This window comes from Drosophila serrata, unplaced genomic scaffold (assembly GCF_035046125.1).
Source record: "Drosophila serrata isolate PLE 108 unplaced genomic scaffold, ASM3504612v1 contig_302, whole genome shotgun sequence".
NCBI lineage: Eukaryota > Metazoa > Arthropoda > Insecta > Diptera > Drosophilidae > Drosophila > Drosophila serrata.
Genome location: NW_028257200.1, coordinates 176113 through 199716, shown reverse-complemented (window position 1 = coordinate 199716; position 23604 = coordinate 176113). Strand labels below are relative to the sequence as shown.

Sequence of the window (23604 nt, the reverse complement as noted above, 5' to 3'; positions counted from 1 at the left end):
AAGGAAGGAAGCCATTCAATGGGCAGTACCTGGACGCACACCTTGGGCAACAATTTAGCTGGCTAATTCAATTAGCAGCTGCGACATTCACGTGCCAGAGCAGAGTGCAGCGCAGGTGAGTGAAAAATAAATAAATTGCAACATAGCAAGTGGGAAAAGAATGAAAGTCAGCTGATTGACAGACTAATTATGCATCTTATTGTTCGTATTTACAAAATATATTTATACGTATGGGAGATTGCTAAACTAGGCATTGCATTTACACACTTTTATTGTTGTTATTATTGATGGCTGCCCTATTGCATATGTTATGTAATGGTTTCGATTTGTATTTCTTTGTTTTAATACTGATTGCTGTGATTTCTGTGTGTGTTTGTGGATGTGTGTGTTGTGTTAAGATTGAAGAAAAGTCTTTTCTTATGCGTCCATTCGATCCATCCTCTCAATTGCATATACTAATCCACTCCTCCACGTGGCACTCCTCGCACTCCACACTACAGCACCATTGAAATTTACAGTGACACCGCTCCGCCCGCCGCTCGATCACCTGGCTGTGGCCACGCCCACAGCAGAGGGAGGCGCATCCATCACTGGTCGTGGTATTACGATTACATTTTCGACCCACGGTGCCTGGAAATGAAAAGGTAATTCATCGAAATTATAATAATAAATTAGGAAATTTTATTTATTTTGAAGAAGTATGTATTTTACATAAAGTGGTAAATATTTTTATGGTTTTTATTGATATTATACAATAAAAAGTAATACAAAAATATATATTATACTTATTAAATGAATTTATATTGGATTTATAGAGATAGCATGGATTTTCCCATAACTAATTTTGCCAACGTGTGGTATACTTAATATGCGTATACTTAATTTTATATAATAAACATACTGGTATAACGAGTACAGTTGATAAAAATATTAAATAACATAACAAAATTATAATAATAATAATATATAATAAAATATAAAATAGAAACTTGAATTGTTGTTCAATTAAAATACAAAAACTGGACAGGTAAATATTTTCTATAGGGTTTAATGATATTATACCTTAAATAAATAATACAAAAATAACTTTTATGCGTCCATTATTTTAATATTATTTTAATATAAGTTTCCTTAAGATTTATTGTATTTTTTTATTTTAGATTTTGCCAACGTGTCGTATAACTAACTTTACGCACGTTAAGTATACGACACGTTGGCAAAATTAATGTGGGTAAAATTAAGTATACGACACGTTGACAAAATTTAAAATCTAAAAATACAATAGATCTTATGGAAACTTATATTAATTGATATATATATTATATTAACTTTAAGCGCGTTTAGTATACGACACGTTGGCAAAATTAAGAAATTTTAAGTACTTAACGTTATATATTAAAAGTATAACCATTACGGGATTAGTGGATATAAAAGTTAATTAAAAATATTAAATTTAAATACCTAAATAAACCGTTTTTTTTTTTTTTATTTGCCATATTTATATAACTTAATCAAATCATGTCAATTTAAATAATCTCGCCTGCCATAAATGGCATCTAACCTCTTCCCATTGGAGGACACACGTGGCCTGCCGGCTATTAAAAGACCATAAATAAACTATTAAACTAAAGCATAAACAAAGTATCATAATTGTTAGGCCAACGATAATTGCCAGCGTTAATTGCCATCATTTGCCTAGACACGACCCCGGACACGGGGCACATGAATCAAAACGCCCGATGGGCTGGTCCCCAAGTTGCAGCTGGAGCTGGGAGCTGGAGATCAGAGGCTGGACCTACCGGGCTAAGCTCCGGGGCGATTAATTATAAATTTGCGTCGTAATTAACACTTTTAAACTGCTGCCAGTCGCCAGAGCAGCAACAGCAGCAGCGTCGGCTCTTGATAATTTGCAAATGTGTCAACAGCAAAATGGCTAACGAAAATTGCAAGTGGCAGTTAGACAGCGATGTCGATGTGGACGTGCCGCAGTTCAAGCCGATCCCAAAAAATACAGAGGCGGTGGCAGAAGGGGGCTTAATGGGAGATTAGTTATAATTTTAATACATTTATTTAAAGCATCATTTTGTTTACTTTGTTTACTCCTATTATCATGTGATTTTATGATTTCGCAATAATTCCTTGCTGGGATTTATATTTTTAGTTAAAAAATTGTAACGCAGTGAAGGTCATTTCCGATCATAAAAAGTATATATATTCTTGATCTAGTCGATCGAGCCAAGTCCGTCTGTCCATTTGTTTGTCCGCTTCTACGAAAACTATTCTCTCTGTCTCTCTTCTCCCCCATATCGGTTGCTTTCTCTGCCTCTGTCTATATCACTCTGGCTCTCACTCTCTCTTACTCCCTCACTCTCTTGTTATCAATACCAATTTCGGTATGTCGCTCCCTCTCTATGTAGTTCTAGTTCTCTTTCCCTCTCGCTCTCTCGCTCTCACTTTCTCTGTTTCTCTTCACTCTGGGACTATAAATAGAGGCACTGCAGTCTCGCTGACCTCATTCTGTTCGTGGCCGGCCTCCTGTTTACATCGATGGTGATAGTGAATGTGATAGTGACTCGACTCCAAAAATATTACCAGGCCAAGGCAATACATTTGGATAACCAGGAAGAAGCCATGAATACCAGGAAAAGACCTATTGATGTCACCAAGAATATAAACCTAAACTGGAAGGAATTAAGAACTGAAGAAAAGGGATAACCGTGCGGTAAGTCTTAAACAATTATATTATATGCATATTTTACCACATACCACATATTTACACAAATATTTAGAATGTAATAATATCAACTTAATATATTTATCTATCTTGTAGGTATACGAAGGTCAAAAAGCAAATTAATATGTGCAATCAATATTTGATGAATATTTCAACAACTTAAAATAATAAATTAATATGTTTTACCACAAAAATCAAAGACAAACTGGAATTAGTAAGTAAAATGTTAATAATAAATAGTCATAAGAAACCCCTCTTTAAATTTTTTATTCGTTTGCCTCTGCTTTAAAAAAAAAAAACACTTGGATTATAGCTGATCCGACTGAATCCAATCCAATCCGATCCGAGCTGAGCTAAGCTGAGCTGAGCTGCTGTGCGCATGCGTCGCTATCCCCTTTTTTTTTCGTGAATTATGTGGCATGTTTGGTAGCCCGTTTAAAAATCGTTTTTATTTTTGCCTCTTTACCCCTTGTTGCATTTTTTTTTCGTTGACTGCTGCTGCTTTTGCTGTTAATTTGCATTTGTGATTTATTTATTAGAGGTAAATCAAATTTATCGCTGCGATATAATCAGTAAATCATTTTTAATTAGTTGTATTTGTTGTATAGTTTAATTTCTTAATGACACTATTGTAAATTAAGCTATTGGGTAATGGTTAGAAGTTGTAAGTGTTGTTTGATTTATTTTGTTTAATATTACAAGAAAGGGGAACATATATATATATAAGAAAATCTTTTAAAGCTTGGAGGAATTTTAGAAAATATTAAACATAATATATAATGAAAGGAAATATAATTTTCCATATTAAAACCCTAATGAAAATTTGTTGTTTTTACAAATATTATTAATAAATAAATCTATAATAAATATATTAACTTTTACGTACCCTGTATATCTGCTCCCAGATCCCGTTCACAAAAATTTGGTGATCTTTGATAATAGAACAGCGAGGTCTCCAGCTTCCTGGCCATCCTGGCAGCATTCTTATCAGCATTTGGCTGCCGATTTCCTCGCTCCACGCCGACACCTTCATGGCGTCGCGGTAAGTCCGAATCACGAGCTCCACCTCCATCCAGTGCCCCCGAAGCATCTATGGCATCCAGATCGGTGGACAAGGATCCCGAGCCACTGCCTCCATTAGACTTCTTATTTCGCGCTCTTTTTAAGACAACTACTGGCTCTCCATTACCCAAATTCGATTGATCCACAAGTATGGCCTTGCGGAACTGATGCTTCAGCACTTTGCCCACAATGTGAAAGTCGGGGGCGGATTTCCAGCAGGTTTTCAGCTGACAGCTGCCGGACATGCCATGGCATTTGCAGCGGAACTCCATGTTGTTGGAAACGGACTGGGAAAAATGTATAAAAGAATTAGATAATTAAGTAATTAGGATATTGGAGGAGATGATAACTCACTATCCTGCCGGCATGATTGTTGTGCAGATTGATCTTGGACTGTATGTCGCCGGCCTTTTCGCGGCAGTCAAGAAACAACTTGGAGTACTCCACCCCAAAGTCCATGTTGTGGGAGCAGCCGCCCCATTTCCAGCGACTGGCGATCTTGGATCTTTCGTACTTCTTCTCCTCCTCGGGCGTGAGGATCTGGTTGGTCTCCAAGTACTGGAGAAACTGTTTCTTCTCCTTGTCGAGCGACTGGCGCAGGTTCTTGTTCAACGTTTTGCGATTAATGGTGGGATCACAGCCGCAGGACATCAAACGGCCTTGACTGCAGGCCCGGGCCACACTGTGGGCCACACCGGCGGCTGAGATGGCGAAGGCGAATGCACTTTCCCGGTAGCCTGAAATGCAAGGAAGTGCCAGGTGAGGTGAGGTTTATGGTAGATTGGAATGGCTAAAGAAGAATCAGTATCCAGCCCCTGGGAATCATTGGCAACTACTACTGAAATTTATGCGGTGTTATTTTTAACGCTGCATTCGAAACAGGCAAGCGACTGTTGCCCTGGGAATTCAGCGGCATTTCAGCTTTGACAACAACTCAACGCAAAGAGACTGTGGCAAAACCATTTTTAATGATGCAGTGTACACACCCACCCAAGGCTGACGAGCACTGGCGAAAAATTGAAGGGGTTTTTGAGTTAAAAGAAATGGTAAAAAGTTACTTAAAAGATTGCCTAAGATCATGGGAAGATGTTAATCTTTCCATTATATAAAATAGATTGTTTCTTGGAGAATTAAGCTCTGTTTTTGTAGGTAGAAAAGTGCAGCAGATTGTTTAGACACTCTGTTTCTATTCTACCACAAAAGTTCTTTAGTTACCTATTCAAAATACATCTCAATAGAGATATAATTAATCATTAATTAAGTAAACATAGATAAGAACTATAGAATTCCTTCTAGAACCTATTAATATACAGACAAAAAATCTTGTTTAGAATTCTTAAAGTGTATTATTTGAAAAGCCTTATGCAGCAGCTGTCAAATGGCTGTCAAAAATGCTGACGTTAATCATAGCCGACAGTGGCCGTGAGTGGCCCAAAGTTGGCAACATTTGTCAATCGATTGACATGCAAATGGTCAGCGCCACTTTGCATAAGGCCAAAAGCGCTGAGAGAGATCTCCGCATCGGCGACAGTACATATGTCAATGTGACAGGCTTGCATCATTCTGTTGCTGGGGTCGGCCATCGGAGGAGCCATCGGGAGTCACTCCTGTCAAACAATCAGTCAGTCCGTCAAGCTGGCCAGTCTCTGTCACTCAGGATGCGCACGAATGCAAATGTCAATGTTGTGACAAGTTGTCCAGCGATCCGATCCGGTGATCCATCGATCCGTGGATCGTTTGTGCAAGTGTAATGGAAAATTGTGTGTGTAGCGCGCATTTGATTGACGATTAAGACGCCATCAATCAAGGCATCAGTAGCAAACGAACAGCAGCAGCAGCCCCACCCCATATCCACTCCCCCTTTTTGTTTTTCCCGGTGATCAGTGATCACAGATCGGTGATTGCTGATCGCTGATCACCGATCTGGGGTCTTGATTTATGCACGCTTTGTTCGTCTGGCTGTCCGATCGCAGGCCATTTGCAAATCCAAATCACATCATTGCCAACAGTTACATTTGACAATGCCTTTGGGGTACCTTCGGATCTCGCAATTCCCGCAAATCCCGCGATCTCTCTCACCGCCTTGCGCATAAATTGGCCCCAAAGCCCCGACTTGGCGACCTGTCTCGGATCTCAGTCGGAGAGATGCCCAGATCCCCAGATCCCAGCTTCCAGCTCCCAGTCCCCCCTGACTCCTCCTGTCTTGTGTGTGTGTTGCAATCCCAAGTAATTGTTTGCGACATACGTCGCTCGCTTGTTGTCACATGCGGAGAGAGAGAGCAAGAGAAGTTCGGCGATAAAGGTCGATCTTCAATGGCACACACTTGAAAAATCTACATAAAAACATATATATTTAAATAACCTAAATTTCTGGTATAAAAAGTTATATATTAGCCACATGAATCTACATAAAACTATTCCAAGTTAGAGTCAGATCACATTGTGTCATATCCAAAATATCTAAAAACTTTTTTAGCATGTAGAAAACATATTTTGTATTAAAACCTCTTGTATCAAAAACTAATACAAATTTAATTTAATTTAATATAATTGTTCATCAATTTTAAATGTTTTTTAATCCTTTTTTTCTGACTAAAACTTTTCAATCAAAGCGAAATAATATTTACAGACCTATCTCTCAGAAATTATAATACAATTTTATGTGTTTATTTTTGTATAATAAGTATGTATAAAATATAAGGATATTTATTTATGATTGTAAATCAGGATAGAAGTTTAATCGTGTTACAAAACGTTTAAATTATATTAAGGTTTACTTGATTCTTTAAAAAGCTATCGTTCTTAATAATCAATTAGGTTGATTACATTCTTGCCAGCTTAGAAAAGTTGAAGCTAAATATTTATTCAATTTCTTTGCATTTTTTATGAAAATATGAGTTTAAAATAATCTAATTTAAGCTGAGATTATAGTTTTAATAATTTAAAGATCTCTATATTTTCCCTGTGTAGGTAATCCTTTTGGAAAGATCTCCTCTCGCGCTCCACTTGATTGACAATAATGCATGGTAGCAGCAGCAGCAGCATCAGCAGCGGCAGCAATCGATGGAGGAGCAGCGGGAAAAGCAAAACCCAAGCCAAGATCAGCGATCTGCAACGACGATCGACGATCGACGAGTTCCATAAGTTATAGTAGATGTATGCAAAATAGTTGACCTGTCCGTGCGCCGTTTCGATTGTCAGTCATTGTGCGACTCTCGGCGGCCGGGCGACTTGATTTGTTTCGTTTCACTTGGTCGCTCCGATCGCTTGGATCGCTTGGATCGCTTGGGCCCCCGATCTTGAAGTCCCACATGTCCCATGTCCCGTGTCCAGTGTCTCTGTCCATCCACCAGCGACCATCGAATCGATCCCTGACTTTGTGGCTGCCTTTCTGCCCTTATAAGTCGTCTTCGTCTTGGCCGCACCGCGCTCACTGCACGCGTTGCTGTTGGCCTGTCAATATTGACTCTCGTTATGTGCAGTTCCTTCCTTATTTAATGGACGCACGAACGGAGCGGGTTGACAAACGGACAACGAGACCGGGAGACGGACGGACGATCCTCGGACATGTCAGTGACATAAGCTTGGGTTTACCATATTGGCTGAAGGCTAGTCGAGAGTTACTTGGAAGTGCTGAGCGTTGCTGCTGCTGCTGTTGCTGCTGCTGCTGCTGTTGCCGCTGTTGCTGTTGCTGCTGTTGCTGCTGCTGCTGTTGCCGCTGCTGCTGTTGCTGCTGGTGTGGCATGCATTGGGAGATTTATGGCTCGGCATTGTCTTTTCGGCAATGTTGTTAACTTTAACCCGCCGTTTTGGCATTTGCCTCTGATCCAATGCCCTGTCGCCCCCAGTGAATGCAAATAATATGCACAAAATTTGGTGTAATGGAATGATTTGGTCACCGATTTTTTGATTTCATCATAAATATAGGTAATGATTGCGGTTTTTAACATTAAATATATAGAACTTGTAATTGCAATTAGGAGTTTTTGTTTCCTTTTTCCTATTTTTTACCGATATACAATCAAAATCAAAGTTCTTCTTAAAGATAAATAGAACTACAAATTATTAAAATAATAACAACCTATTTTAAACTCTGTTAATCCCATTTTTAAAGACATTTTTGGAAAACAGAAACCTTGCTGATAATCACATCAGTGAATCAATGACAATGACAATGTTGAAGCTCTGTTCCAATGTCCAATTTCAAGACCAATTCCAAGTTCCAGCTTAAACCCAAGTCTCAGCTTAAGACCAAGTCCAAGACCAATTCCACAGGCTCACATCCCAATGGCCATTCCCAGGACTGTCCCGTCCTGTCGTCTCCTCTCGAAAAAGCATTCGTTTGTCTGGTCTGTTCGTTGTCAGCGGTTGCGGCAGCATCCGTCAACGGAGATAACAATTTTTTAAATTGAAATTGAATGAAGTGGTTTGCTTACAATATAATTTATACGATGAATGCAAATAAATTACGCCGTTCAAGAGAGAGAGAGAGAGAGACGAAAACGAGATGAGACCCCTGGCCTTTCCCTTTTTTTTCGCTACTGTTTTCTGGCTTGTCGCTTGTCGCATTGAAATTTGTGAGAAATCTCCCTGGCCGAACATCTCCCGGCTATATATCGTTTGCATCTGGATTGCAATGCCGCCATTTTGCGCATTTCCATTGTTTCCATTTGCCTTGGAAAGACCCCCCCCCACACCTTTTCCAGGTTTCCTCAGCTCCATTGGTTTTGGCATTTTTACAGCAATCGTATGATGCATAATTTAACTAATGAAGCATTCTGGTTAAAAGTCTGGCTTTTATTCCCATAAGATGAGGACTGGGCGAGTGTTTGACCAAATTAGTGGGTAATTGAGTGCGGATTTATTTCTTGGAATGAAGGATATATATATATATATATATAATTGGAAAGAAGATTACTTTAAACTGGGAATTACAGGATAAAGTATATAAATAGGTGTAGATTTCGTAGAACTTAAATATATAATATGAGTAAAGGTGTATTTAAATGAAAAGTGATTGTAATATAATTGAATTGGAACAAAGATTATGTTATTTGAATAATTAGTTTAATATGAATTAAATGTCTAATAATTATGTCATATTCTTTTCACTAAACAAATGACTTTAAAGGTATTTCCAATACCTCAATTATTTTAGTTTAAACAAATGTCTTTTTAAAATATTTCTGTGCCAAAAAAGCTGTCTTATCTTTACAGTTAGATCTTTGTATAATACATGACTTTAAAAATGCTCCTAATATTTACTATATCTCAGAAATCATTAAAAATTCAGGCTAAAGACTTTATATATCCTGCATTAAATTTCCCTCTTAGCAATCCCCATTAAATCCATGACTCACACTATGCATTAGACAACGGGAAAATAGGAAGCTTTTCATTTCAACGGAAAAACCCCCCAGATCGGCGCCTGTGATCACAGTTACCGCTACTTGTTGTCCGCCACAAAAGAGGCTTTAGAATGCGGCTCCTCTTTGTGGGATATTATATTATATAGTACTTAGAAGGAGCAGTATTTAGAGGAAAGAGTGTGTGCGATCTATCCATCATAAGGCACACGCCGCGTGGGTTTTGCAAACGGCGAATCGGGTAACACAATGCCCCGCGGACAGATTAAGATATCAAAGTCAAAGTTCGCAGAGCCGCCGTTTTATTTATTTTATTTTTTTATTTTTTAGATGCGATGCACCGGGCTGTGACAAAACGGTGGGTCCCACATCTCAGAACAAGGTCCGCTCAACACTCTTACTCGAGCAAATAGAAATTTGATCTAGTCCAGGGATCGGCAAGGGAACACAGAGAGAAATGTATAGCAGGGAAAATTTAAAACAAAGGGAAAAAAATGGTAAAAATATTTTTAATAATTACATACATAATCAATTGAACTTGTCTATTATTTTCTCTGCTTTTCCTTTTTATTTTTGAGTAGAAACACAATTATCACAAAATTAAATATAAGTAAGAAGGCTCTAAAAGAAGTCTAAATAAAATAAAGTCAAAGGGTTATCTTGAACTTTAACTCACTGCTGTATGTTCTTTAGACTTTCTCTACCTTAAAAAAATATTAAAAAAATATTTTAAAAATATTTGATTAAGTAACTACTTTAGAAACCTTATTTTTCTCTCTGTCAAGCATTAGAAACTGGGATTGTGTTGCTGCTGCTGCTGCTGTGGCTTTTGTGCCATGTCGTGTCTAATAATGCGACAGTTAATAGCATCGGACATTGTCTGCTTGACCAAACGTCTCCGCTATGGGCAATTTTAATTAGACTCTCTTTGCCTAGCGGTTTGCGTGTGGGCCGTCGTCACTGGGGCTTTTCCATCTGCACCTCCAACCGGCCACCGACTAGAGATTTTCCCTTGCTCCTCGATTTTTTACTGGACCGCAAAACTCGTTGACAGTTGTGTGGACTTGGTGTACTCTGGGGTCTCTGGTCATAAAGCGATTTTGTGTTGTGTGTGAAAGCTGAGCCACGCTTACTGCACATTTTAGTGTCAGCTTAATGGCTTTGGGCCACCTGAAGCTGAACCTGGGAAAAGTCTCTTAACCAAACTCACCTTTCTTCAGCAAACTGGAGGCATGCGGATTGCGGCTCTTTGTGCTCAGCGACGAACAGTTCCAGCGGTGCCATTGAAACTGTTTTGGGAGAGAATGCCCGGGAAATAGGGGGAATTTTTAATAGTATTTCGTATGGTAGTTCATTTAGATATGGAAAATAAGAAAAATATGCTAACAATGTGCTCTCCTTACAGGTTACAGTATTTACTTTCACTATTAGGTATATAAAGAAAATGTAAGAGAGATCGCACTGATTGATTCAAAGCATTTAAGAAAGGAAATTAGAGAACTCTTCTCCCACCTGAATTTGGCATTCACGTATGGCCATATCGAGTCCTTCGAGAGCCGCCGCTGTCACATCACTGGCCTTGTAGCAAAGCTCCACTTGGTCCTTGGTCAATCCAGGCACTGAACGGCAGGTGGCACGGCCATCCGGCAAGCCATAGAGCCTGGAAAAGTACAATACACAAAATTAGCAAGGAATCTAAATACAAATGGTAAATCATCTATGATACTTTGGAAATTTTAATTCCCATTAAATTTTGATTACCGCTACCAACCGCAGTTGGCCATAAAAAAAAAACTCCCGAAAAAATCTCAACCCAAAACCGTAATTAACCTTGAGTGGCTGGCACAAAACCGCAGACGAAACCCCGAAAAAAAACCAAAACTTAACTAATTTAATTTCATTTCGTTTTCATTCCTGCCAGATGTGAAATTAAATTTGCTTTTATTTGTGTACAGATTTAATCGAAATACCCACAACGAATCCGGCTCAGACGGTAGCTAAATATAAATTGTGTTACCAAGTTTTGAGATAAATCTTTTTTTGTCAAATTTTTAAACGATGAATCAGTCATGGGTATGCAGCAGCCAAAAATGAATTCTAGGTGAGATTTGGAAGTACTTAACCCCAAGTAAGCCATATTTTGTAAATATCTAAATCAAATTCATTGCATTTAAATATATTTCAATGAATATTTGAGTTTATTATTATATTAAATGTAGGTAAATAAATTTAGGTATTTATTTAAAAATAACCTTTGTAATATATATTTCAATATACAATTATATTTAAAGTTTATATTTAGATACTTTGATTGAGCATTACTCTTGATCAAATATAAATCCAAAATGAATTTTCTGAGCTGTAACCAATATAATTATATACTTCAATTCTACGCTTTCATAATTGAATCTTTAAATTTTTATTTGTAATAAATTTAATCGCCTGAAATTGTAGCTTGTTACATTTATGTCACATTTACTGTAGAAGGGTTAAACAATTGCCCAAGAACTCTGAGTCGTTCCATTCCAGAGTGAACCCATTTAAGAGCGGGCCGTGGCATTCAAGGTCAACTGAGTTGAATTAAGTTGAGCTGAGGTGTTCAGATCATGAGCCAGAGATACAGATACGAGTTTTTTTCTGGAGTTTATTCACGCTTGCAGAGGGTAGAGTAATTTTTCATAGCAGTTGGGGAATATAATGAAGTATTTTTGTTAATACATAATTTCCTACAAATAAATTCTAAGCAATTAATAAATAGGAAATAGTAGTAAGAGGAGGATAATTTATGTTAAAAAGCTGCTAAAAAATGTATATATTTAATGGTACTATAAATATTGTCTGAAGATTTTTCTTTTATGTTATGTTTCTAAGTAATTTGTAAAATTAGACAAAATAGTCTGCGATAAATAAAGTAATACATGAATCTATTTAAAAAGGTTTAATAACAATATCTTTGTGGCAGTAATGTCTTACAAAAAAACACATATAACACCTTCAAGAGCATCTAAATATTCGACTTTCTGGCTTGATTTAATTTCTCGTCTTTTTTTCCGTGATACTATGTGAGTAAGTGACGTTGAACAACTTCATCTGTTTTTAGCTGAAGTGAAGTTGGGCTAAAGTTGTTGCCACATCGCCACTTGCATCGCTTTGGAATCGCGTCGAAATCGCGTTGATCTACGACACGCAGCGTGGAATACCGGGCGTATACGTGATGCGCGTCTGGCGTCTGCAGCTCGCAATCGTTGGTAAATATATATTTTCTTAATGCCCAGACTCACGATGCGCTTCTTCTTACTCTCGGGGTTAATTGTGGCACGTCGCGTGTAGGAAAAACGAGGGAAAAAACAACAACAAAAATGCCTCAAATGTAGAAACGTGCCATTTTCACACACGTCTCTTAAAGCTGCAAAGAGCGAAGATTTCGAGATTTTCATCGGTATTGCGCATCATTTTGTATGCGAGTCGCGCGCCGGCGTAACTGCAGTCGTTGATTTAGCCAAAAGATCGTCAGATGGCGCAGATCCGCACAGCAGGTTCATATAATTTACGAAATTTGTCTCTTAAAATGTTGAATTTGCAAATAAAAGTCCTGCGGGGCTGCCAACTTGTTTGGATGTTGCGAAGTGGGGATAGCCTAAAGGTGGCTGCTATGACACTCTACATCATTTTGATTTTCTTCTATTAATCATACAGTTTTGAGTTGTTTTTAAGTATAAAAGTACTTTAGACATCAATGATAGTTCCCTACAAATGCAAATTAAACATTTCAATCACTTAAAATGTTATAAAGAATTTAAATCCGATTTTAATTAAGAAGAAATAGCACAGTAAAATTACAGTCCAATAAAACCCACTTACAGTCAAACTTGTTTACTTAAAACAAAATATTTAAATCTAATAAAAAATTCCAAATCTCAAACAATTCCCCTTATTTTTTTAATCATTTTCCCATCAAACCAACAAAACTGCTATTCACAAGAGTAAAAGAAATATTCAGCCAGGCAAAAAAAAGGAGGATAAGGAGAGAATCTGAACAACTTCTTGGCAAAATGCATTTTAATTGGCTGACGTTTCTGCGATACGAATGTGAATATGCAATGCGGCCAGACATCTCGCCAGATAAAGAATTTAAACTGATGCACATTTTGTTAACAGCTTTATAAAGCATATGGCTTTTAGTTACCATTGCCGATGCCATTTGCCGACTTCAATAAAACTGATAAGCGAACTCAAAGAGAGAAAGAGTTAAGCACTGGAAAAAACACTGATAAATTAACCAAAATAGTTATATATTGAACTTTTATATAAGAGCACAATAGCTTATTAATCAAAATCAAAATTAATAATGAAATACTTTTTGCTTGAAGACTAAACATTTCGAGATATTATTATCCTAAAGAAAATTTATGTTTAGTTATAAATAATATTTTGTATTTATTTTTATTTATTTTATAAGTCAAAGTGATATAGTATTTAAAAGCTTTTTCTTTATAAGAATTTTTTAAATATGCCTAAGTATTTGTAAAAAAATCTTGATTATTACGATTATTATTTAAACCAAATCCTTTATATATTAACTATAATTTTCTTCCTGTACCCTCGATGCGAATGAACCGCCGGTTTCAGGACTCTGAGTCATGACTTTCAAGCCAGTTCAGTTCCCAGATTCCTCGTTAGCGTATTTCACGCGATGCGATAGCAATGCAATTGATTCGCTTATAAAATTTATCGATCTCTGTTCCATCGAAAAGGAGCGAAGACATTCGCTTATCAGGACCGAGGAGTGTTGGGACCAAGATAAAAGCCGGCAACTGGCCAGCTCTAAATTTTAATTTCGATTTTTGATTTTCATAACCGCTCTGCAGTCGCCTTTCTCACGCTCGCCGGTTCGCTCGAGTTCTATTGAAATGCCATAAAAACAAAGATTGAGGCTTTAATAGGCGCCGCCACAGTCCAACTTTTTCGCCCTTATATTTTTTCTCATTTTTTTTGTTATATTTTTTTGTCTGGTCTGTCAAACGGTAGCCCATGCATAAATCAAGGATTTCTGCTGTTTTCGGCTTATGCCTTCACCGAACTGAATATATATACATATATATATATATAGACAATCTTGGTTATTCAGTCTAGCTTAAGCCAGTTAGGCAAAACAATGTTTCCCACATACAAAACAGAGATAGCCGGGAGATTGAAGCATTTCAGACGGGGCAGATAACTTCCCTGGTGGAGACATTCCTGAACAACAGCAGAGTCGGGTTTTTGAAGGGGGAAAAATCGGTTTTAAAAGGGGCGAAACGGGGGGAGGGGATTGAATTCGGGCGACCACAGCAACAGCTAGGAATGTCTTTGATCTGATCCGTTCGTACAGAATGATCCGGCAGAAAAATATTTCATTTCCATACCACAGCGAGAGAGCGTTTTGGTAATTAAATCGAATTATCGCATATTTTAAAATGCTTTAGAGGTTGCTTAAAAATAACTTGGGAGTTTTAGCATTGAAGGACGACGTAATATGGGTGGTTTTGTTTACAAGACTTGAGAAAAGTGATTTATTTTCTTAATAGAAAAATAATATAATAAAAAAAACAACGTTTTAAGCCTCTAGAAAAGGGTTATATAATTAATACATTTTATTTCTTCACTTAATCGAGTATTCAAATGCTATTAAGTCTTAAATAATCCAACAGAACACGCCTAGAAAAATTAATACAAATAATAATACTTATAGATTATAATAACAGTCTATTTGAACCTGCCAACTTGTTTGTTGTTTCCTGTTAAGTATTCCCATTCTAGATTCTTAACAGAGATTATCGAGGATCGCTAAGTTATTTTTAGATACATCTTAAGGCAGAAATTTGTACCTATTTTAATATAACTTAAAAGAATTTTGTAAGCCAGCAAATCCCTGAAACCCCCGCATTGATTTTGCCACATAATAAAATTATGCTGACTGGCAAATAAGCAGCTTCTGGCTCATAAATAAATGCACTTCTGGCTTGCAACTTAAAGAACCCTTGAACGTGTGAAATCTGCTGCAGTGCTCTATCCTTCGCAGGTGTGTGTTGTGGGTGTGCACCCAATTAAGCTGCAAACTGCAGAATTTGCGAGACCCGGAGGCGTGGCACTCTGGCAATTCATTTGCATTTCAAACGGGCGAAATTGTGGCGCACCATGGAGCACAACCACAACAGCATCACAACCATCACATGCACATGGAAATGCATCCTGCATCCGTGTGTGTGTGCCTCATTATGCGTTGCAATTATGACGTTGCACCTACAAGGATGACGACAAGAACAACAAGAGCAACGAGAATGCCAGCGAATTGCAAGCAGAGCTTAAAAAAAAAGTATGTTGACAACCCCGTGAAACGGGACAGAATCAAATATAAGTATAAATTCCATAGTCGAAGCGGGGAAATACTCTTCATTTTGTATAATTTATAATATATATAATATATAGGAAATATATAGGAAATATATATTAAAAACATTGCTAACTTAAAATGGTATTGGTAGAACTTAGCTTGGTTTAAAATTTGATCTTTAAGGTTAAGGTAGTCCTAGTACATCCTCGATTTTTATGTGAATGCCTTCATAGCAGACCAAAATTTTAAGCTTGTCAATATATATTTTAAGTATATATTTTATTATGAAGTACAATGACAATCCAAAAGCTGAAAAGGAGACATAAAGGGTATATCTCTACTCTCTTTGGTTGGTTTTATAAGATAGATTATATATATTATATATAGTATATATTTTTCAGTACAAAAATCTGATAATAGTTTAAAGTACCCCCCGTTAGGGTATGACAACAACGAGAGTAACGAGATTAACAAGCTGCAACTACGAGGCGAGGCAACCAGTCAGGCAAGGCGAAGTAATGCAACTAGCATCCATCCACTGCTCCTTCCTGGGCTCCCTGCTCCAACGCTCCCCAGCTTCCCCAGTTTCCCCAGCTCCGCCTCAGTGCGCACACACCGAGGAAAATCCCGAGTTGGACCAGAAGACGCGGATTGACAAGCGACCCAGGCGCATTATAAAACTTGAGTACCGGGGACCACCCTGCAATTGGAATCAGCACAATTGTGTGTGTGCCTGTGTACAGGCCCCCATGGTTCTTCGGTCACTGCAGAAACAAGAGACAGACTCCAATCCCAGCAGCTCCAATCATCCCACAGCGGATGATGATGAGGAACGGCCACGGGAGCCGTTGGCAATTTTATTTGCGCCAAGCTGAGGCTGGGTTTCATAAAATGGCGTTCGTTCTGTGTGGCCCTGGGGTCTAACATGTAAGTTGCCATTTTTTATTTTATTTGGTTGAAATGGTAGTGGAAAAGAATTTCTTAATGTTTTTGAATTGGTAAAAATCATACAGATTTTATAAGGTAAATTTAGGTATTGAATTTATAAATGTTGTTAATTTAAACAGTTGATTTTAATAATGTTAGAGAGTAACTTAGCAAGCATGTAATTATGTGTCTTTTATATTTCTTAGTTATTCAAAGAATTTTTAGAGTTGTTGAAAAGTGAGGATGGAAGAAAGGATTTTTATTTGAAATGTATTAATTGAAATTTATAAATGTTATTGAATTTAACGTTTGATTTTAATAATATTCCAAGAAAGATTAATAAACCAATAGTAAATAAAGAATATGTCAGTAGCCATAAGTATATATTTTCTTGAAATAGATCTCCAAGAGTTATTTAAATTGTTGTATTGGTAAAAAGTTAGGATATTTTCAATTCAACACTTACAAGTTAATTTAAATTTATATATTTTGATTTTAATTTAATAAATTTCTTGGCCTCGAGTTTGTCAAATTATTATTAGACATAGGTCGCTGCCTCAAACACTTTTATTATTAAATTAAAATCAAATTTTCAAGATTTGTATATTGAAGATTTTAATATTGTTAAAATAATTATGGTTGCATTTTAGAAATTGGACAACAAATTGTTAAAATTTTCTTCTTTCAACAACACAACAATTTAATAAATTTTTAGTACTTGTGAAACTTTTAAAGAAATTGTTTTAAATGTTATTAAATTAAACGCATGATTTTGACCATATCCCAAGGCTACCTTATTTAATGGGTTGATCGAGAAAATTGGTTTAAATTTCAAAATTAAATAACTTAATTAAACAACTCCCAAAAAAACCATGCGTAAAGGCGAAAATGGGCCACCGCAACAATCTCCTGTTAATCGGACACAATTAGGTTAGCTTAATTTCTTCCCAGGCCCTATCGCTAGATCAATAATTAATTATGCCAACACCTCAGACTGACAGCTGCTGTTTCTCTCCGCTCAGCCTACTGGCGATTGATTAATCTGTTGTCGCTGCAGCAACAGCAGCAACAATATTAACCCAAGCTGCTGTTGTTGCTTGTCGTTTAATTAATTAAGTCGCCAGCAGCAACAACAAGCGGCATATAACACCGGGGTAATGAGCCCGTTTCAAGTCTTGGAGCTAATTTGTTGACAGGCTATTTACGCTGCCGAGTGTTTTGCTTTACATACTCGCAAATGGTGATGGATTCGGTCTTAGGATTGAATAGACGACGTGTGGGACTCACCAGCGTGTGCAGCAGGCCAAGATAATCACAACAATTAAATGCAAATTGCAATGGCTCGATGTTGTTGCCGGTGTGGCAGCAACCAGGTTGTCGTTGCTGCCGCTTCCTGCTTCTTGTTGCTGCTGTTGCTGCTGCTGTTGCTTGTGGCCTTTTGATGTTGCTTGCCACGCAGTCATCGCTCGGCTTTGATTTGCATAAATTTTCATACAATTGGAGCCAAATGTTTAATTGCACTGCATTTTCGTTAATCGATTTATCACTCGACACTGGCACTGTGGTTATGGTCGTTGAAGCGGCTGTTGAATTCGTTCGCAGAGGCCAGTCATCAGGAAACATTTTGTAGGGCACATTTGAAATATAATTAGCAGACGTTCCCAGTCCGTTTTTTATTGAGGTTTCACATTTCGAAATTAAGTGTTTTTTATCTAAATTATTTTATATAATTTACATGTAAAAATATCTTTACATTGAGTTTATTAAGAAGGTTTTCGAGTTTATGCTAGTTATTTGGGGCTGCCAAAGGTTATGTAAATGGATTATCTTTTTAATGCACTTAATACACTTTTAAAATTTATTTCTTTATTAAATTTCTTTATGGTTAATTGATTATAGAACACATTATGTTAAATTCACACTCAGTTTATTCATATCGTTGTATTAATTATTTATAAGTTTCTTATTGTTTTACATAAAATTTCTTTTCAATAGACAAATTTTATGTGCCTTCAGTTACGTTTTAATTATTTTATTCTTTTTTACTTTTATTGATTGCACAATTTTCCACAACTTTATTATTTTTCTCATATAACAAAAGCTAATAACTGACTGACCATTCGACGATCTGCAATGGCTCTGGCTTTCAACTTTGGAGCTCAACTCCTTGGCTACTGGCAGGCTAGCAAAAATCGTTTTCTGGTAATGTTTGTCGTTATATTTTGTTATTTTTCTTTATTTTTCCCATTTACAATCGCTTTTTGCTGGAGACTGGGCTTGTCCGATTGGTCTGTAATACAAGTTTCAGATTCTTGTAGGTTTTTGGCCTGAACTCTCCTCGATTTTCGCTCTCTGCTTCTGTTTCTGGGTGGCTTTTGCCCACTTTGAATCGATTCGATTTGCTGGTTTTGTTAGGAAAGTTATGGCTTTAGAATGGCGATCATAAATTTGAAAAAATACATTTAATATTTTTAATTATTAGATCAATTTGAAATTTGAGTAAAAACGGAACGAATTTACTGTAAATAGTAAATAATGTTTCGAATAAGGGTTGAAGAATATAGAAAGGAAAACCAGCCAAGATTGTTCTATATGCTTTATAAACTATTTAAGAGGTTTTTAAATTATTTCATGTTTATTATTTTTCTTAATAAAGTCCACTTCCTTAATTTAAATATTTATATTTAAAAAGGATTTTTGCAGCAACAAGCTTTTATTCTAATGAAATCAGATTTCTTTTACATGTAATTCAAATTAAATTTTTGGCTCAAGAAACATTCTTTTGAATCATTTTTTTTTCGGTAAATGCAATAAAAATTTAATATTTGGTTCAAGAACAATTCTTTAGAAATGTTGTAGTGATCTTTTGTATTGTTTTTATAGCTTTTAGATTTTTAATAAATCCATAAATATTATCTTAACTTAACTTAACTTATTTTGAAATATTATTGAAAATTGGTTAATTAATATATTTTAATTTTAAGTATGTATAAAACTTTCTTGGGAAAATTTGTATAGTTCTTTTGTATTGCTTCCTTAGTAGATTTTATTTTAAAGTCCATAAGTCTTGTCATAAATTTACTTAGTTATATTATTATTAAAAAGTTTTTATGATTCATTATTATTTTTATTTTAATTATTTATATAACTTGTTTCACACTTGTATTTAAATATTTTTATTATGGCAATAGATTAGTATTTTATTTGAGACTATGTTATTTGTAGCACGGAAGACACAGGACACGAACGTCCTGCCAGTGAAGCGAGCCGCGCGACTATGAGACGAGAGCCGAGCTCGCCAGCCTCTAAATGCAAATTAAAATTGAAATATTTGAAACAGAGACTGGGCTTCGTTGTTATCGCCATCATCATCATCATGTCGTCGTCGTCGGTTGTACTCGTTGTCCTCGCATCGCATCGTCCTCGTCCTCGTCGTAGTCGTCGTCCTGTGCGTGTTATCCTGGGAATTACGCTTTCATGGGAGTGGGATCTCTTTCGCCAGGAGGTGGATGTGGAATGTGCGCGTGCCTTTCCCATTTGGAGGGTGAATCCCAGAGACGATTTCTGGCTCAGCGACTGGCTGGCTGGCGAAAGTACAAAATACATCAAAAGGATGCAAACACCAACAAACATACAGGACATGCAGAGTATATTGAGGCAGGGCTGCTCATTCTGGTTGCAGTTATAGCAGGCGGCAGCATTTATCGCATGCGAGAGAATGCCATTGTTATCCTTTCGATTTATGGTCCAATTAACACATTATAAGTGCTTATAATAAAAGCATTTAAATACTCATTAAAATCTTATTAAATTCGTAGACAAATTTATAACAGAATTCCTCAAATTAAATTTAAAGTTAACATATTTTTATTGCATTTAATTGATTTAAGATTTAAACCCTTGCGGCTTGGCCTCTCTTGACACCTGACTGCCTGTCGTCTGGCAGTCTTTAAAGACTGATTAGGCTCTCTGCCTGCTTTGTCTTGTCTTGTTGTTGTTGTTGTTTGTGGCAAGGACACACGACCGAGTGCCACTTCTGTTGAACATCAAAGGGTTAACAACAAAAGTGAAACTGGTGCAGTGTCGCCATCCTCACTCGGTCTTCCTCATTCTCTTGGCATTGTTGTCCTGTCCTGTCAAGGACTCCAATTATTGCAATTTTCAGTCCTTTGTTGTTGTTGGTCTTTGCCTTTGAAATATGCTAATTTATATATATACTGGAGGCGGCAAAAAACAAAGGACCCGTCAATTGATTCACGTCTGCTTCCTTAGTTAGTTCAAGAGGTTAAATGTGGGGTTTGTTTTTTTTAGGCTGAGCGTTGCAGGAAGCAATGGAAAATATGGGTCGTTTAGGCGGGGCGGCTTTTCTTCTTTTATTTTCATTTCAACCGCATATGGGTGTGTGTGTGAACTTAACCCTCTTTGACTTTTCACTTGCTACTTGTTACACTTCAAAGAGATTTCCTGCACGAGCTGAAGGAACACTTGTTGCCAGCTGTCCTTCAATGCAATATGGTTTGCATTTTATGATACGGAAGCATTAAGAAGGATTTTTGTTTAGGGAATTTATAAGCTATCCATCAATCAATCGATTAATGGAAGGTCATGTCCCATTAAAAGTTTTTTAATTTTTGTTTGAAATTTATAAGCTTTCTCTATCCATCAATCAGCTAAATCTATTAATTAAAGTTCATGTCTCAATATTTATTTATTGTTCTGAACGATCATAAATCGCCTGTCAAATTAAGTGCAATTATGTCAATTGTGAAAATTGTGAGTTCTGTCAATTAGCTAAGTTTTTTTCACGTTAATAAATTAATTTGTTCATGTAGAAAGTTATATATGATGATCTAGCTTTCGGTTTATTAAATAACATAACATACTTTTAGTTAGACAATCTTCTTTTATAATTTAAAATATATTTATTTTATTTTTATTATGCAAGAAGTCTTAAGAGTCACATTTTCTTGAAAAAGAGTTATAGTAACTTTATTTACTCTTTTTTTCTCTCTTCAATGGAAATTCCTTTGCCAATTACTTGTGCACAATGTTAATGTTAAAGCTCATTAAAAATTATCCGTTAGCAGCTCCATGCAATGCATCTCTCTCCCTTTTACCCAAACCGCAGCAAAACCACAAAATAAACGAAACAAAAAAAAGTACGGCATTTGACCATCACATTTACCGCATACAATTGCCATGAATCACCATCACCTGGCGGTGGCTTCCACTCACGGCTCAGCCTTTGCCTCCGGCCAGCGGAGAGGAACATCCATCAATGTGCCGTTGACATTTGCTTGGACCGCTGACAAGAATTGTCACAATAAACAATACAACCACGACGACAACAAGAACAATGTTTGCTGGAAACGAGGAGGACACGTGACGTGATCAGGAATGGATTCAGGAGCAGGAGCAGGAGCAGGAGCAGGAGTTGGAATCAGCCTGATGATTAGTTCGGTAAGTGGCAGCTTTTTTTGGGATGATGATGAGGGGCGCATAAATTACGGAAAGGATTAACCAACCAGACTCAGACAGCTGAGGGACCAAAAGGGGTAGGTAAAAAGGTATATCATTGTTTTTGCCCATGTTCAGTGAACTGAAAGGGATTCCACCGGAACAAGAAGGAATCTGGATGGGGTTTCAGATACAGAGAGAGGGAATAATGCTCCGCATTATGTTAAAATTACAATCAGATCAATTTCAAAGATATCAACATGAGTATTTGGGCCAAGGGGCAAGTGTTGATGGAATTCCAGAGAGGGGTGGCTTTGTTAATGAATTTTTTCACAAGGGAAATTTAAATAATGAAAATAGTACTAGTATAATGATCTTTAATTAAGAGACTTTAAGCTAATAATTAGTCTCTATTAATTCATTTAATTATTAACAAAGCCTAAGGAAATGATAAATACTAACCAATGAATCCTATAAAATTTAACCATCACGACTAAGAATTTAAAACCCTCGATTTCAATGCCTTAATAGGGCCAATCCCCTCCACAAACAATACCAAGATTTTCCATTGATTGGATTTCTTGAAAATGTACAGGTGTGCCCTCGCCAAAGTTCAAAACAATTTGTGCTCATTAAAAAGGAAAAATTCATGAAAAATTCATCATAATGATGTAGCCCAGGGTTACCAAAAAAAAATACAAGCTACCATAATTTAGTTAATTTTCGTTTTGGTTCGGTTTTTGCTTTGCTGCCATTTTGTGGTCGATTTTGTTTTTTGTTTTCTTTTAATTAACTCAAAATGATGGCGCGTTCATAAATCCTCACAAAAATCTGACAAAATGACGCAAATTTTCGCGTCGAAGAAATATGTGCATCTTCACGATTCGAAGTAAGAAATAAAAATAAAAATTAAGCGAAAATTAATCGAAGTAATTTCAAGAGGCAGAGTCAAGCAGCCAGTTTGCTTCTGGCCCTCAAAATCGGGCGACATTGCGTACATAACTTGTGGAATTCTTGGGGCCAAAGTGGCACAAGGTAAAAAGGGTTTGGGGTCCGGGTTTCGGGTCTCCTCCGGTCTCCGGAGATTCGTTTGGGAAAAATTCCGCTGGCCTCCAATCAGTGTGCACACACAGTTTGCATTGCCCTGACATGAAAAAGAAATCAGTGCAGGGCCTCGATCTCAGCCGCCTTTCCTGTTTTTCTCCACTCCTCTCCTCTGTTTTTGGTTTTTGTATTTTTTATTTACAATTTTCGGTTGTGTGGGAAAATTTTTCAATTTTAATTGCACGTTGTGCTGCCTTGTGTCGTCTCAAAAAAAAAAAAAAAAAAAAGAAACTGTCGATATCCGACAAGGCCCACCTACAAATCCCGCCCTGGATGTGTAAGGGTGTAAGGGTGTAAGGGGGTGGTGGTGGTGGTGGTTCACAAAGTTCGTATAGCTCGCGTCTGCATACCGGGAGCGCCTTTCTATGAAAATTCCTGGCAGCATCTCGTCGCAGCCGCGACTGGCATCCCAGCAATGTTTTGGCTCTCAACTATGCAAGCGGGAGCTTCCGAAGTCTGTCCTCCCCATCACTACGGGGGAATCCCCTTTTGTTCCTCCCCGTCCCCCGTCCCCCCCTTTTAGTGGTCATGGCAAGTTTAGGAAGCAAGAAGACAAAATAGGGTTGGAAGGAAGGCGTTGC

General features: G+C 37.0%; 1 protein-coding gene and 1 long non-coding RNA gene across 2 annotated transcripts; one reads left to right on the top strand and one right to left on the bottom strand.

Annotated features, from left to right (window-relative positions):
• Positions 1-175: 175 nt before the first annotated feature.
• On the bottom strand, positions 176-18738 carry Wnt10 (Wnt oncogene analog 10). The gene is made up of 6 exons (XM_020950781.2): positions 17750-18738; positions 10675-10822; positions 10373-10451; positions 4151-4533; positions 3621-4083; positions 176-630 (listed from the first exon to the last, which is right to left on the bottom strand). Exons 1-6 carry the CDS (start codon positions 17953-17955, stop codon positions 443-445), a joined length of 1467 nt encoding a protein of 488 aa, XP_020806440.2. The 5' UTR covers positions 17956-18738; the 3' UTR covers positions 176-442.
• LOC147643007 (uncharacterized) lies at positions 2475-3605 on the top strand. The gene is made up of 2 exons (XR_015272664.1): positions 2475-2722; positions 2831-3605. It is a non-coding gene; the product is annotated as an uncharacterized LOC147643007 (long non-coding RNA).
• Positions 18739-23604: the final 4866 nt, after the last annotated feature.

Excerpts from the sequence above, each read along its gene's own strand:
- Wnt10 (XM_020950781.2), bottom strand. The coding sequence starts at position 17,955 with ATGAAAATTTATGCAAATCAAAGCCGAGCGATGACTGCGTGGCAAGCA. Across the intron at positions 10,452-10,674 it reads TACGTGAATGCCAAATTCAG|TTTCAATGGCACCGCTGGAA; the intron begins GTGGGAGAAGAG and ends CTCCCAAAACAG. Across the intron at positions 631-3,620 it reads TCTGGGAGCAGATATACAGG|GCACCGTGGGTCGAAAATGT; the intron begins GTACGTAAAAGT and ends TTTCATTTCCAG.